The 16,495-nt window shown below is 35.7% G+C and overlaps 1 protein-coding gene across 3 annotated transcripts in view; it reads left to right on the top strand.

Annotated features, from left to right (window-relative positions):
• Nucleotides 1-11,283, top strand: part of LOC143228536 (BCL11 transcription factor A-like) — a 115,691-nt gene extending 104,408 nt beyond the window's left edge. For all 3 annotated transcript variants that reach the window (XM_076459793.1, XM_076459789.1, XM_076459782.1), the window contains exon 3: nucleotides 4,934-11,283. In XM_076459793.1, coding sequence (XP_076315908.1) covers nucleotides 4,934-7,053 — 2,120 coding nt within the window. In that variant the 3' untranslated portion in view covers nucleotides 7,054-11,283. The remainder of the gene's footprint in view (nucleotides 1-4,933) is intronic.
• Nucleotides 11,284-16,495: the final 5,212 nt, after the last annotated feature.

The raw sequence follows: 16,495 nt of genomic DNA, 5'->3' as shown, positions 1-16,495 counted from the left end.
CGAGTCCTGCAGACACTGCAATATTAATTTTAAAATTAAGTGAATATTAAAGTTTGATCTCATGACCTAATTACACAGTTGAAACCTTCAGTACTAACAGTAATGATACACTACTACTCGAAAAATACATCCAAAAGTACAGTAAATATATCTTAGAAACCAGGGGCGTAGATCCTGGGGGGTGATACATCCCTCTTGATTTTAGGTGGGCGGTAAGGTGCATACAATTATCCCCCACTACAATTTGATCTGTTGAATTGTTTTATTACATCACAGGCCCACAAATTGTGTGTTTGTTCTTGTGATTCTCGTGTTCTTACCAATCGAATTACATAATTAGGCCTAGATGTAGGCTTTTTTAGTAGCCGAAATGTACGTCTTTAATATAGGCGTGCTTGTAAGCTTTTTGATCTAAGCGATAGTTTGTTCGAAAGTATCAGTCAGTAGGCCTAAGTATACATGCAAGTATCATGGCAACAAGATTACTCTGTGACTGCATGTTTACAGCTTTCAGGTTCACGTTATCAAAGATTACCAATTTGCAAATTGAACAGTCCACATAAGTTGTTGTAAAAATCATCCCCCCCATTGGGTGTAAAAAAATCTACGCCCCTGTTAGAAACAAATAATTAATACATGACTTCACTATCTTAAAGAGCACTAACTATTGACTGTTTTTCCTACTGTTACTTACCGCTGAATTATTCTTTAAATTTGTAGAAACAATAATTTTAATAAGTGCTCTAACAGATTTTAAAATTGCGTGCATCAGTTTCACATTTACATGCTAATTTCTAGGTGCAGTGAATATCAGTTTCTATAAGTACAGTGTATAGCAGTTTCTACAAGTACAGTGAATATCAGTTTCTATAAGTACAGTGTATAGCAGTTTCTACAAGTACAGTGAATATCAGTTTCTATAAGTACAGTGTATAGCAGTTTCCAGGTAAAAGAATATCAGCTTTTATATAGATGCAGTGAACGTCAGTTCTTAGGACGAATATCGGTTTCTGTGAGCGAATGTGAAATTTTTCTGCATGTAACAAATGAAACATGTAGATCATAGTGCTGTTTTTATGTGTATGATTCGACCGTTTTTCATAGTCACAGCAGCATAGTTATACACAAGGACAGATAAGTCCATAGGTTCATCTTTTCAGATTGTAACAAGTAAAATTGACGACGTAGGTATCCGAAACTTTGTGCTACATTCACTCTGGTGTTTTGGTAGATAACTACAATAACTTCCAACTCTTCAACTGAATAACTTCGTTTCAACTGATGTTTTAATTAAATTTCACAAAGGGCTCGATCTAATATACACGAGTTCATATAGACGTTTGTTCGCGTTAAATATTTACCTTATAACTTTGGATACAGTATTTGTACCTTCACAAAATTTGGCAGAATTTTAGTAAAGATTACAAGATTTTTGTACATAAAAAAAAATTTTTTTTTTTTATGAAATGTTCTTACTGAAGATTTGTTTGTCAAAATGTCGAGTCATTTTGGTTACTAATCCGAGCGCGAAGTGATTTCATGTTGTGGTTAAGAAAACAGCAGTCACGAATAGTCTTTCCATAAAGCAAACACTTCAACTTGTTGCACTAAATGATTAGGCGGAGAGCACAAATTTATGAGGTGACAAACGACCAAAAAGGAAAGAAAGATCTACTGCTGGCGTGGGGTAGACCCATTGTCCGGCCCACCGCTTTCCACCCCCACGTTATAAGGTTTGTTGAAAGACTTAACACACTGTTGCTCTCATGTTCTTGTCAGTGGTACAAAGTGGTCAAGAATTTATTGCAAAGAGTCTCGCCTATTGTAGTTTCCTATTCTACCAACTGTCGGAAAGCGGAGAAACACGAGTTTTTAAGGACTATTTTTTAAGGACTATTAGCCTTCAGAGAACTGATAACATTGTTATCTTTAAACACTGGGCGGTAACTTCTTTCAGGTACTATTAGCTAATACAATAGATCCGAACGGTTGAAACATTACTAAGCGGAAAAAAATGTAAAGCAGTTCTGTTTCAAGTGAATATTTCACTCTGTTATTTGAGATATTTTAATGGTATTAATAAGTTTGCTCCTTTCATGAATAACAGTGTATTGTAAGAGAAAAGTGAGAATAAAAACAACAAGAAAACTGTGCGGTAAACTCAGACCGCAAAACCTCTAGTACATTAAACAAAGAAACACTAGAATAAACTGATTTAAGATAATACAGCCCTGAACAAGGCTATTCCAATGATGATGCAGCATTGTGCCGTTTTTTTAAGATCAAATAACAGTTTCGTTTTAAGAAAATAATTTACAAGTCATCGAATTTTAATATCCAAAAGTCACTCTGTTTATTGTTTGCATCTTGATTTTGTCATAAATTTTTTTTATATATATTACGCAAAAATATTTAAATGTGATGCAAAAATTAGCCAATTGTGGCATGCTAGTTAGAATGCTTGTATTGTGATTCCTGAGGTCCATGGCTCGTTGCCATAAAAAAATCTTCTGCACTTTGTGAATATGAGTACGTTATAAGAATGACAGTCAAATTCCCAGTTCGCTTAACCTATCAGTTGAAATTTAGAAGCGGATTTGTGTAGCTTTGCACAAAAGTGCTGAAGGGAAGGAGCAGGCTACAAAGGCTATTTTAACGAGATGTTGTGTTCTTTGCTTTTAAGTTTAATATTTTTCGTTACGATATGAATTACAGCTTTCTTATACATCACTTTGTAAGTATAATTTTGATACGTTTATCAGTTTTGTTGTTAATATACGTTACCAAACTTCTAAAAGCATTAACCTTCTTAAAACAACACTTCCGAAGTTGGAACTACCTACAAAAGTGTGTTGTTACCATTTTTAAAAATACAATGCTTTGTTGTTGTTGTTGTTTTATACAGGCATGACATTTTAATGAATACTCTCTCATTCAACAAATGAAGTTTTTATGTTGTGAAAATTAAACGAAAGTTGTTTTCAATTAGGTGTTATATATATTTATTATATGGGGATGCCAATTACGACACAAAAATAGCATATGGAAAATTAAAGCAACTCGTCATGGACTTTAAAATTACACTTAAAAGCGTTTCTTCTGTCTACATTATTTTTTGCTTACTGTATTAATTACACGTACCTTTCAAATTTATTTTCTAAATATATTATATACAGGAGTTCACTAATATTTTATGTTTGTCAGTTCAAAATTAGCACACAGCTACTCAATTGACTATATGTGCTGTGCTCATCAAAGGTATAAAACCCTGATTTTCAGCGTTATAATTCTTCAGAGTAATCACTGTGGCACCGGAGGGGAGTCTTTTATGTTTCGTGTAAATTGTGTATGAAATCATGACGTCCTGGATTGTTTTGCAGCAGAATAAGTAAAACGTGTTCAAGTTATTCTTGATGACGAGAAACCCACTTGAAATAAAAATGTATCTCAGAACTGCTGGTATGGATATTAACACTTTTATTGACAAGCAGAGAACAACGTTTTGACCTTCCTATGTCATCTTCAGGTTAACAAACAACTCTTTGTTGATCTGAAGATGACCCAGAAGGTCGAAACTCTGCTTACCAGTAAAAGTGTTAATATCCATACCAGCCGTTCTGAGATAAATTTTTAAAACTTGTTCAGTTCGTGTTAACTATTTTTTAAATTATGATTAATTGTAAAAGAAAAAAAAACTTTTGATTTGTCAATAAAATTTCACATTAATCAAACATAAAAACCTGTTATTACGGATGTCGAGAAATAAAACACGAGTTTAATAAATAGGAAAAATAGTATTATTTTTATACGAAACATTACATTAAAATGTAATTTTTATGAGAAATAAAATATAAATTCACCATCTTGAGAGGAATTCTATGATATTCAAAATACTACCTTCATTCGCTGAAACTGAAAATAGCAATGAGGTAATGACCAGGTATTGACTTTCCAAAAATAATTTCTTGCATTTCATTTCCATTTATTGCATTGTTTTTTTTTTCACCATAATATATGTATTTTAACTTGAACTATAACTATAGAAACAAACATTATTCTAGTAATTATATGAAAGCTAAGTATTGGTAATAACACTAAACATATAGAGGTTTGTTTGTTTGTTTTTTGCATTAGCTACCAGTTTGAAAACGAATTTATTCTTGAGATGTGTACAGTGTGATATTTTGAGTTGAAAGTAAATAGAAATTCAAACAATGATGTCTGAATCCTCTGACTTCTCGAAACGTTTTAAAGACTAGTTTTACACAATTCAAACACATGACTGATGTATAACTTGGCATCCAAGCCTTCACTGTGAAATTAGGCTTGCGATGTCCTTCTTGCACGAGCTAGGCGGATATTGTCGATTTATAAAAGGGATCGAGAGGCTTGTTTACCCACCCTGATAGGTATGCTGTTTGAAAAAGTGTTCGATCTCTTTCACTTGGTGCGGAAGTTAGGATAGGCGTAAATCACAAGCAGCCCTCTTCCTCGTATATATATACTTTTTTTTTTTCATGCTCTGAGATTGATTGATGACCCATTACTCGAGTAATGTCAGTAGCGGGACTCTTGTGCAGATCGGTCAGAAAAGATCCTCGGCATGCCTTCAATTTTACAGTTTAAACTTTACTGATCCCCCCTTATGCGCTGCTTATACCCAGTGGAAATGGAAAAAACGCTGCCTCATTAAGACACCAGCTATCAGTTTGCAAAGCCGTGGGTTTCCTCCCAGATCACGACAGGAGGTCGTGACAGTGATGGATAACACCTTGATGACCACTGGATTATTTTAATTTCCTGTGCAATGGAGAGAGCGTGTAACGCCTAACTTTATTCTTCTGTACTGATTTAAATAATCCTCGAAGGAAAAGTAGGGAAAGAATTGTCTGGATATGGGTTTCAATTGATTTTTTTTCTTCTTCTTTTTCAGAACCGAGCAGCCATGTTTGTTCAACGTGCAAGCGGAGCTTCACTTCAGCATGGCTACTAGTTCAACATGTTCAAAAAATGCACGGCTTGAAAATCTACGTAGAGGCAAACAACAAAGAAAGAATTTTAACAGAAGTTCCAAGATCAACACCAGTATCATTTTCACCCACGAATACTTCTTCCCCACTCTCCATTATTCCTGTTAGCCAAGAACAATCAATTCCCCTTTCCGTTGGTCTAGATGCTACTCCATTTCCAAATCTACAGCTTCCCCGCATACCCCTGGGTGAACGACAGTTCGGCCCTGCGCTCAATACCCCCAACTATCTTTCTCGTCCATCTAGTCATGGATTCCGAATGGATCTCATTGGTGATCATCACTATCGAATAAGTCATCTTGCAGGAATAGGTCTTAATCCTTTTGATTCGCATAGCCCTTTTGATAGAAACCGTTTTGATAGACCACGAGGACCTCATATTGGTCTAGGACTTGAATCACATCTGGATTTTTATTCTCAGAGACTTCGACAGTTAGCAGGGGCAACAAGTCCAAATTCAACTCCTTCTCGAAAAATCACTTCGCCATTTTCTCATTCCTTGACTTCCAATCAGCTCTCCCCTCACCCTTCTACTCCCTCCAGCACACCTCAGTCAATTTCCACTCCAATATTGTCTCAGTCTCTGTCTCCCATTCCAAACCAGAGAGTTTTTGACCAATCAGAATCGCCAAAAAGTAAGTCTTGTGAGTTTTGCGGCAAGTCCTTTCGATTTCAGAGTAATTTGACCGTACATCGCAGATCCCACACGGGAGAAAAACCGTTCAAGTGTCACGTTTGTAATCACGCTTGTACTCAAGCTAGTAAGCTGAAACGACACATGAAAACTCATCGAAAGAGTTCTCCAGATTCGGCAGAAAATACAAGTGTATGCTCAGGAAGGTCCACTCCAGATTCAACTAGTAAAGACTGTGGAACAAACAATGTTGGAGAGGACGAAGAAGGCTATGAAGAGCAAGCCGAAAATGAAAATGAGGAACTGGAAGAGGAAGACGAAGTGGAAGAAGATGATTCTGAAGATTTAACAGCTGAAGACTTGACAACGAAAGGGCCCAAAAATAACTCCTCATACCGTTGTGCTGGAGATGAAAATGGTGAGAAGAGTTCCAATATCGAGCCTTCCATAACATCTCAAGAAAAACAATCTTTGCTGGGAGAAGTTATGGAAAAAATTGGACTCAACAATATTCAGCAATATAATGAGGCTTATAAGCAAGCTCTGGAAGAAAACAGAGTTGGGAGGTCTTTAATAAAGAAAGAAAGACCGTCTTCTGCTCCAGTGGACAGGTCTCCTTCAAGAAAGTTTAGCGTTTTACCTGAAAATGGGTTGGAACGATCATCTAGGGAAGAAGGCAATAATGCTCTCAGCCAACCTCCACTTAACTTAGGTCAGAGTAATATACGAACTTTTGATACCCATTTTGAAGAAACTAAGCGACTGAGGCTCGATTTTGGAGACCACCAGAGAGATAATCTGTATGCAGGACTCTGGCTACCTTCTGTAACCTCCAGTCGCCGTGACCTTTTTCTTGGGGGTGTAACCTCTTCAGAACCTGATCACAGATCATCCAGTGAAAGTGCCTTGATGGCGGTGACGTCCAACCTTCCAGGAACTAGTACCCCCACATCCACCCTTCCCTCCAAACCGAAAGACAAAACTAGAAATGACACGTGTGAATTTTGCGGAAAAGTATTCAAGAACTGCAGTAACTTAACAGTCCATAGAAGATCTCACACTGGAGAAAAGCCGTACAAATGTGAATTATGTAGTTACGCATGCGCACAGAGCTCCAAACTGACCAGACACATGAAAACTCATGGTCGAATGGGTAAAGATGTGTATAGATGTCGCTTCTGCGGAATGCCATTTTCAGTACCAAGCACTCTGGAGAAACATATGAGAAAATGTGTAGTCAATCAGAACGTTTTCCCAACAGATAGGGACACCGATTCTAGGGACAATAGCACCTCAGGTATATTAACAGAAAAAGATTCTGATTGTAGACAAATGAAAACCCCAAGTATAACAACTGGTAGAGATTCAGATTCCAGGGAAGCTTCTTGAAAATGGTGAAATGTTATGGAACGTTTGAATTATATATTTCCCAAATTTTGAAATTTCGTATGTGTGTTGTGTTGTTTTCTACAAGGCTGTGAGTTAGAAAGTAGAACAGTATTTAAATATCGTGTTAGCAAAAAAACAAACAAACAAATAAGTAGCCACAGTGGATAAGAAATATGTCGTATCCCAAACTGGCCAAAGGATTGTCTTAAATAACTTCTGTCGGCATGGAAAAAAAATACAAATATCATTATCGTGGTTGCGCGATATAAAATAATTTTGGTGAAACCGATAGAAATTGTTTAGAATACATCAACATTAGTCTGTTGTATGATTCAGAAAAGAAACCTTGCTAAAAAATATAAAACTATTTGATTTATTTTCAGTACTCGTGGAATTGATTTCACGGATTCACACGCATGGGTCTTTAATCCTTTGTGAGTTAGTGAATAGTAAGTCACTTCACTTATACTCTTTGTCAAAAATGTTTTGAGAGCTAAACCCTTGCTAAGCCTTTAAACATTTCGGACATTACCTCTGGTTTAACAACAAGATTGCTTTCCGAAATAGTAGCTTAACCTAACGTCATTTCTGGGTTTGACAATCAGGTTAAAGTCTTTAAACGTAATTTCCCCCAGAGTTGTTGAGTAAATAGAGTAAGCGAGTGATGTCAACTTGTGTTAAAATACATTTTAACCCTCCACTCTTGATACGTGCATTATGCGTAATAAACGTTCTCTTAGCTGATAAAAGTATTCAGATAATCTTTAAAAATGGCGGGAATTCAGGTTTTCACTTGGTTTATGTAAGTGCCTAGATGTTGAAGGTTACAAACCTTGTATCAAATTTAATGTTAAAGATACTAAAGAATCACATCTAGGAGGCACAGGCGAGCTCTCCGTGTATAGCACAAAACTATTTATTTCGCTCAAAGTGATGACAAGCCTCAGTTCCTGCCATTTTATATTTGGAAAACTAGAGAGAATAAAAAAAACAACAGAATCTTACCATGTCGACTCAAAACACTAACACAACTCACTGCCTTCTGTTATAGTAATTATCTCCATGTCCAGGTGAGTGTTTATTTTTGTCTTCATCCTGAACTTGTGTCATTAGAATTATTAAAACGTATGGCGTATTTTAAGCACTGAAGTTTGAAAACCAAAAGCGTAAGAATGAGAAACGCTCATTCCGTTTTGTAATTTTATTCATAGTGTGAAAACTTCCAATTTCAGATACAAATTTATTACTATTCGACATTCAGTGTTAAAGAACGTATCCAAAAGAACACCTTTCAGCTGCCTTACATTTTAGTAAAATAAAATAAAAGCAAATTATTTGCACCTTTCAGATAAAAAGAAAAGTGCTTTGACTCAATCGTGTTTTATTTTATTCGCTAATATGAAACATATAATTTTATTTTTTTGTGTGCGGTTAATAACACATTTTAACGGGTTTTTATGTTTTCAAAAGTACATCACAAGCAATAAGTGCACACAAGACTTATGAGCATGAAATATTATATTGATTTAGAAAATACTTCCCATAAAAAGTCGTTTATTTGTTGTTGTTGTTGTTTTTTTTTTTTTTTTTGATGTGTGGGTTGCTGCATTCTTTTCGTTCGTGAAAACCGGTCTTTGAAAAACAAGGGACTCAATTTAAAAAGAAATGAAAAAAAAACAAAGTACACATGTTGAGGTCCCTTCTTTTGTGTTCTTTCTACATAAAGAAACCTAAACCATTTTCTTGAAAGCATCCAATGGGTTAATATTTGAATGATAAACACATTTTATTTTACTTAACACATCTTGAAACCATTTTTCCGTAGTACTTAACACATCTTGAAACCATTTTTCCGTAGGTGTTAAGTAGAAGAAAATATATAACCTGGTAATTTTGCTCAGTTATGAAAGAAAATTGAAAGATGATGTTCGCATACCGGTTTTCTCGAAATAAATTTATAAATTGATTACACACACGTTGTAAAATAAATAATCTAATAGAGTATTTAGTAAACTGAGAGATATAGAATTTTACAAAGTGTTGTTGTTTTACCCCGTTTCGTTTACGTGGCATTTGTGTTTCAATATATGAAAATGATTAGTCAATTGTTGTCGAGTTAATAATATACGTGGACTGTTTTAAGGTTAAAATAAACGAGATAACTTAACGGTGAAGTTAATTTGAGCGAGCCTACATTTGTACAGACACCTGTTTGTTTTGTTAATGGAAGAACTGAACTATAAAGTCATCTGTGATCAATTCTGTTTACGTCATGCAAATGTTCTTTCTTCCAACGGTCTATGAAAGACAGCAAGAAGCTGGTATTTATATCTGGCGATGTGGAAAGTGAAGCATGTCATGGAACAAAAGGTATCACAATATTTCTCTGAAACTCGAAGATTTGGGTGTAAAAATATCGTCATATTTGTCTGATTTTTGTTGGTTCCAGGCTTCACACCACTTTGAAAGGGGGCGCTTATGTAGACATTTAGCAGCAGTAATTTGACTGTACCTTCATTCAACCTTGATACGGCGACATTAGTGCTTAAATTATAAAAAGAAAGGCATAATCAGAGGTGTTTAGTGCCTTTTGATGTGAGATAGAATAACAAAATATTAACGGTTATTGAGTATCTTTTGTTTTGTGTATGTTTTCTAAGACTGTATGTACGAATAAAAATCTTAGCTACTACGATACCTGTTTTTATTTTTTTTTTGCATTTTCTGGTAACTTTCAATTTATCAGTTGTGGTCAGTCTCTAAACTGGCTATTCTGTTGTTTTGCATTTCAAGTAGAAGTGTTTGGATTGTAATTATAGTCAGAAAGTGTCATTTCCTATTGTAAACTCACGTGAACAACAACATCCCAGAATAACAGCCAAATGTGTTTTCTTTATTATTTTGATTTCCATTATATTTGATATTAGTGCATTTGAGCGCTACCCAAGGGCGCTAAGATCTTAGAATTTTAAGAACTTACCTTAAAACACTATTTCATACTGTGCACCACTAAAAGGTGAGCCACTTTATGAAAAATATATTTTGAATTTCCTTACTTTTGAAAGCTGTGAACATAATACTGTGAACAAATATTAGTTAATAGCACTAAATAATAACACGTTCAGAGCTGTTAATATAAAAATTATGTATATCTCATTTGGAAAGATCACCTAAATGTTCTTGAGTTGTTTGAGTTTTGGACTGTAGTATTTCGACTTGTTTCATTATCTATAGTTTCCTTGTTTTGTTATGTTGGTGCACAGTCAAGACCAAGTCAAATAATTATAAGATGTGTGATTACAGGTCGTGTATTATAAAGTAGGAACTGATATATATTTATTCAGATTCGGTGATAGCTTTACGTGTTTAAAATCAGATGTTAAAACCCAGTAACCCGCACATCTTGGTTTTTCATATTTATTTGTACACTTACACTTTTAAGTCTTACGTTAAATTACTTGTGCATTTACACTTTTTAACGCTTAATATGTTAACTTATTCAACGATTCTAGTTTCTTTTATTTCATCTCTGGTTTTTGAGATCCAGTAAAGAATATTGACTGGATTCAACAGATCCCAGTTAACAGTTAGCAGCTGTTTTATGTAGCCAGAGCTCTTCAGAGGGCCTAGACAATTTTAGTTTCTTCCAGAAGTAACAACGCCGAAACTCAAATATGTTCCGACGTTGATGAAGACGTGTCAATTCCTGACAGACACAAAAGCTCAATTTAAATATTCATTGTTACCATGGCGACAGTAGAGATACGTATTTTCTGTAGAACTGTGTGCTTTGAAAATATTGAAGACGATATAGTGTTTGCACTCTGGCGGAATTTTAATAGGATTGTTTTATTCTATTTATCGTCGATTAGTTTATTCTTATATTGAATGGTTTATCCTGCACATGTTTTACTTTAACCAATGTTACTTTAACCGGTTGAATATAACAGAATAAGTTTTGATTTGTAATTTGTGATAGTGTTTACAACTGGTTCAAAGGTTGCTTTGTGTTTTATCTTGTTGTATTCCACGTTATCAACCATCAGGGGGTGTGATTTACCAGGAGTGTTGTATTGGGCTTACACGACCCCGTGTTTTTCCCGTGTTGACCAGTATTATAGGTTTGGTTGTTCAACTCATAGCATGCATGTTTAATGTATATTAATAAGTTGTGAAAACAAATTTTATTTATGAATCGAAATTTATAAATTAAAGTCTTGCTGAAATGGTTGTTTTATCTGTGTTTTCTTTGATATTATTCAAGTCACAAACGTGGAAGTAAAAACACGAAATTGAAAATATTTCAAAAACATTGCCAACCTAAAAACAAAGAATCAATCAACCTGAATACTTCATTAATGGTTAAAACGTATGGTACACGATCATCACGTATTAAAAAGAATTATATCTTAGATTTTTAATTTTTGCGTTGTATTTCTCACCAACTTTTATCATGCCTCTTGTCGACAGAGTAACTGTAAATAATTTCGGTTGTAGTTTATGTCTCAGAAAATGTACGTTACGAGTATTCCTACACAAGCTGAAGCAGACACCTGCTTAACCGTAATGTTTAATTCGTCATAATGCGAGGGTCTTCTGACCGTCTCAAAACACATCAGTACTAATCACAACGATGTACGATATGTCGGTGTATAAACTGAAATAAATGGAACTTGAAGGTGTTATAGTTAACGTTAAGTTCGACAAGCGTAGCAGTCAGGAAAGACGTTTCACGTACAAACACATAACACCAGCTGAGAAAAGGTTCTTTAGTGTTATCGGACAAGACTTTCACAGTGTTCTTATCACACGTCCTACCTAACAGGTCAATTACTCGACTCTGTGAGACTTGTTACGTGACTGCCTAGAAGTAGATTCAATTATAGTTATCGGCTCATTTAAGATTCTGAAATGAAAATTATTACTATAGGCGGTGGAGCCGTGAGTTCACTAAAGGGCATGTGGCCTACAATTTTAATTCGGTAGCCAAATTCCCCTTTGAATGGGAAATAGGGATGGACCTGTGTACAACTACCATGAACAGTTGCTGTTTCAGTTTCGAGTTCAATGATCACGGTTGACATGGTAATTAAAGCGTTTCCCTCTCCAGAGATATAAACTACAATAACAACAAACAAACAAAATTCAAATACGTTCTGCAGCTTATAAACATTACGTTATATGCAGGAGATAAGTTATATTAAAACATAAAATGAAAACGCGATTATATTGTTTATGGAGGTAAATACTAATTTAAATGGTTGAATGAAAACACAATTATATTGTTTAGGAAGGTAAATATTCATTTAAATGGTTGAATGAAAAAACGACTATATTATTTATGGAGGTAAATATTCATTAAAATGGTTGAATTGTCTGAGAAGCAGAGACGTAAAATATTTCCATAAACGTCGTGTACGTAAATCGCTGATAATCGATTAGGGATTAACAATTTATTTTTGAATTTCGCGCAAAGCTACACGAGGGTTATCTGCTCTAGCCGTCCATAAATTAGCAGTGTAAGACTAGAGGGAAGGCAGCTAGTTATCACCACCCACCGCCAACTCTTGGGGTACTCTTTTACCAACGAATAGTGGGATTGACCGTAACTTTATAACGCCCCCACGGCTTAAAGGGCGAGCATGTTTGGTGCGACTGAGATTCAAATCCGCGACCCACGGATAAGAAGTCGAACGCCTTAACACGCTTGGCCATGCCTTTCAGGGCCCGGGGTTAACGAGGATATTATTATTGACAAGGAAAAGCATTTCTTCTTTGAATGAGGGGGGGTGTATTTTGTTATATTTTAAATTTCCTAAAGTTCTGTGTTTTGATCAAAGGCACCGTGTGATAAAAATACACATTGTAGTAACAAAATAGATATTAGATGACAAACATTGGCACCAAACCTATAGACATGGCAGAAGGGGCTAAGTGCCACCTCTCTCTACTCTTCTAGAAGTTAGGTAGTCATGGTGACAGATTAAACGTTGATACGATTTCTTTATCAGCATATTTGGCGTCGATGTACATACTCACTGTATCAACAGCTTTGAAATCAACAATATGTAATAAAAAACAACTTGAGTTAAAAACATCATTTGTACAACACAAAAATACATATGTAATTTTGACTTGCTTATTATTAAATCGCGAAGCTTTACAAATAAATAAATATATCAAACGTTTTAGGCTGGAGACCGAAAATTTTGTTTCATAATTGAGATATTTAAGATATTTCATACTACCACAGTGGAAGAGGTAAAATATTTTCATTTGCATGAAAATCATATAATTCTCGATAGGCGTAATTTTTACCTTTTCATTAACGCAGTAATTTCCTCTCTCTTTAGAGTCTAAATTACCTTATTAGGGTCCAGTCCAAGACAAACTACAAAATGTAGAAAAGCAAAAGCTCTTTAAGAGGTCTAATCACTAGGCCCGGCACAGCCAGGTGGTTAAGGCGCTCGAGTCGTGATGTGAGGATCACGCGTTCGATCCCCGTCCCACCAGATATCTGTTTGGCAGCATGTATAGTAACATTAAAATATTTTTTCAGTAATTTTCATTGTATTAAAATCATAAATGTTGTTTCTTATTTGTGGTTAATCATTTCCACACCATACATGTTCGCCCTTTCAGCCGTAGGGGCGTTATGATGTGAAGATCAATCGCACTATTCGTTGGTAAAACAGTACCCCAAGACGTGGCAGTGGATGGCCGATGACTAGCTGCTTTCCCTCTAGTCTTACACTGCTAACTTAGGGACGGCTAGCGCAGATAGCCCTCGTGTAGCTTTGCGCGAAATTCAAAATAAGCCAATCGTTTGTGTACCAAGTGTGTTTGCTGAAATGTACCAAATAGACTGATTTTATAAGATTAGAATAAGAATGACCAAAATTTTTTATCAAGCGCTGTCTTATGGTAGTTTTCAAGGACGAGAATTCCATTGTAACAGTACATAAGGCAAACAAACTAGTTACCACACGTCTTGGAAGCGAAGTCATATTCTATTTGTTTAAAAGTTAGTTTCATTAACAGTATTAGTCAAAAAAGAGTAGCCCAAGAGTTGGTGGTGTGTGGTGATGACTAGTTGCCTTCCCTCTAGTCTTAAACTGCAAAATTAGGGACGGCTAGCGCAGATAACATTCGTATAACTTTGGGCGAAATTCAAAAACAAACACTCACCACTCTCGCAGGGCTTCTGTTTTACTCTGAAAAACGAATATTTTATTTGCTTGGGGTCTTCACACCACAAAGGGTTTATTTACACTGACTATTTCGTATTTCCTTTTACAGGTATCGGTATTTAGGCATAAATTTATTTGTTGTGTAAAACAAAGTCTATTTTCACCGTATGAAACGAGTCAACTTTGTCCAAATACATTTTTATAAAGCTTTTTTCATAAAACAGTTTAGGTTTGTGAATCGACATGATATAAGCAGGTAAAAAAAATCGACACTTTTCCAAAAAAATATAGTTTAAATTTATGAGTTAACACGATAGATATAGATATAAAACCGACAGTTTTTCTGGATATAACAAGTTAAGTATAGGTCAGTACGATTTAAATGAACAGAGAGAAGTTTTTTCTTGTTTGTTTTACTACAACGTAACGAACTGGGTATGAAATAATGTCTTCCAAATCGATCAGAAATTAGACTCTTCTGTGCAGTAAAAGCTGAAAATAAGATAAGTTTAAGTAAGTTCATTTAAATTTATTTCATGAATAGAAACTCAATGATTCTGAATATGGTTCTTCGTCGAAGTTCCCAGCAGTTTTGTTTTCTTTTCGAAATGGCTTGTCGCTATTTTTTGTTTGTTTGTTTTAGAATTTCGCACAAAGCTACTCGAGGGCTATCTGTGCTAGCCGTCCCTAATTTAGCAGTGTAAGACTAGAGGGAAGGCAGCTAGTCATCACCAACCATTGCCAACTCTTGGGCTACTCTTTTACCAACGAATAGTGGGATTAACCGTACCATTATAACGTCCCCCACGGCTGAAAGGGCGAGCATGTTTGGCGCGACGGGGATGCGAACCCTCAGATTACGAGTCGCACGCCTTAACACGCTTAGGCATGCCGGGCCCGGCTTGTTGCTGAATTAATTGGGTGGTTGTCACAGAAGTTGAAAAGTTAGTGAAGACCTATCTTCTATCAAAGTTAGTCCTTGTTCTTTTTTTTCAGTAAAATAAATATTGTCCAATTTAAAGATTTCAAAAGCATGAGAGTGTGTGTTTTCTTACAGCAAAGCCACATTGGGCTATCTGCTGATCCCACAGAGGGGAATCGAACCCCTGATTTTAGCGTTGTAAATCCGGAGACATTCCGCTGGGGTGAAAAAAAACACGAGAACCTTAAATCAGAAGTTTACATCACCGCAGTTCTGTTTTTAAACTTTTAATATATTAGTTGCGTTTATTATATTCTGAAATTATACGGATTGTGATGAAATATATTCATTTCATTCACACAAAAAATAGTTGGTACAATTACACAGATACAAAAGGGATGGTGAGAGTAAATCGTATTCCAATACAAAACAAATGTTTACCTGCATAACCACGACATTCTGTACAGTACAGGCACTCTAAATTTACGCTTTTATATGCTTTATTTTACCATAGATAAGAGACGACTTATTCAGCCATTGAGAAGATTACAATTTTGTTTCTAGAAGAAACATATAATTTTGAAACCCCGGAAAGTTTTTCTTGTTTTTGAATTCTGCGCAAAGCTACTCGAGGGCTATCTGCTCTAATCGTCCCTAATTTAGCAGTGTAAGACTAGAGGGAAGACAGTTAACTAATCGTCACCACCCAGCGCCAACTCTTAGGCTACTCTTTTACCAACGAATAGTGGGATTGACTGTCACATTATAACATCCCCACGGCTGAAAGTGCGAGCATGTTTGGTGCAACCGGGTTTCGAACCCGCGACCCTCGGATTACGAGTCGAGCGCCTTATACACCTGGTCATGCCAGGCCGAAACCCCGGAAAGAAATGTTAAACAGATTGGTATTAGCCCTTTATATAAGTCGACCATTCACCAGTGAAACAGCGGTAAGTAACCTGTAGGCGAATTAGTTTAAATTATTATTTTATTAACTGTATAGTTCTTCTACCTATTAGTCAGTTTTAGGAGAAATATTGTGTTCTGATTTTATACCTATTTTTCATTTTCATTTTTATTTAGTTGGTTCGTTTAACTGTAACAAACATCTCATTGCCCACAGTCATTCCCAATACCCCTGGTCAGCATTGTGATTTCATCGTTCTGCAAAAATGATAGATATCACTTTTTTTTTTTTAAGTTACAAAATTGGCCAGGCATGGCCAAGCATGTTAAGGCGTTTGACTCGTAATCCGAGGGTGGCGGGTTTGAATCTCAGTCGCACCAAACATGCTCGCCCTTTAAGCCGTGGGGGCGTTATAATGTGACA

Source organism: Tachypleus tridentatus, chromosome 1 (assembly GCF_004210375.1).
Source record: "Tachypleus tridentatus isolate NWPU-2018 chromosome 1, ASM421037v1, whole genome shotgun sequence".
Lineage (NCBI taxonomy): Eukaryota > Metazoa > Arthropoda > Merostomata > Xiphosura > Limulidae > Tachypleus > Tachypleus tridentatus.
Note: the sequence above shows the minus strand (reverse complement) of the source record. Positions and strands in the feature narration are given on the sequence as shown.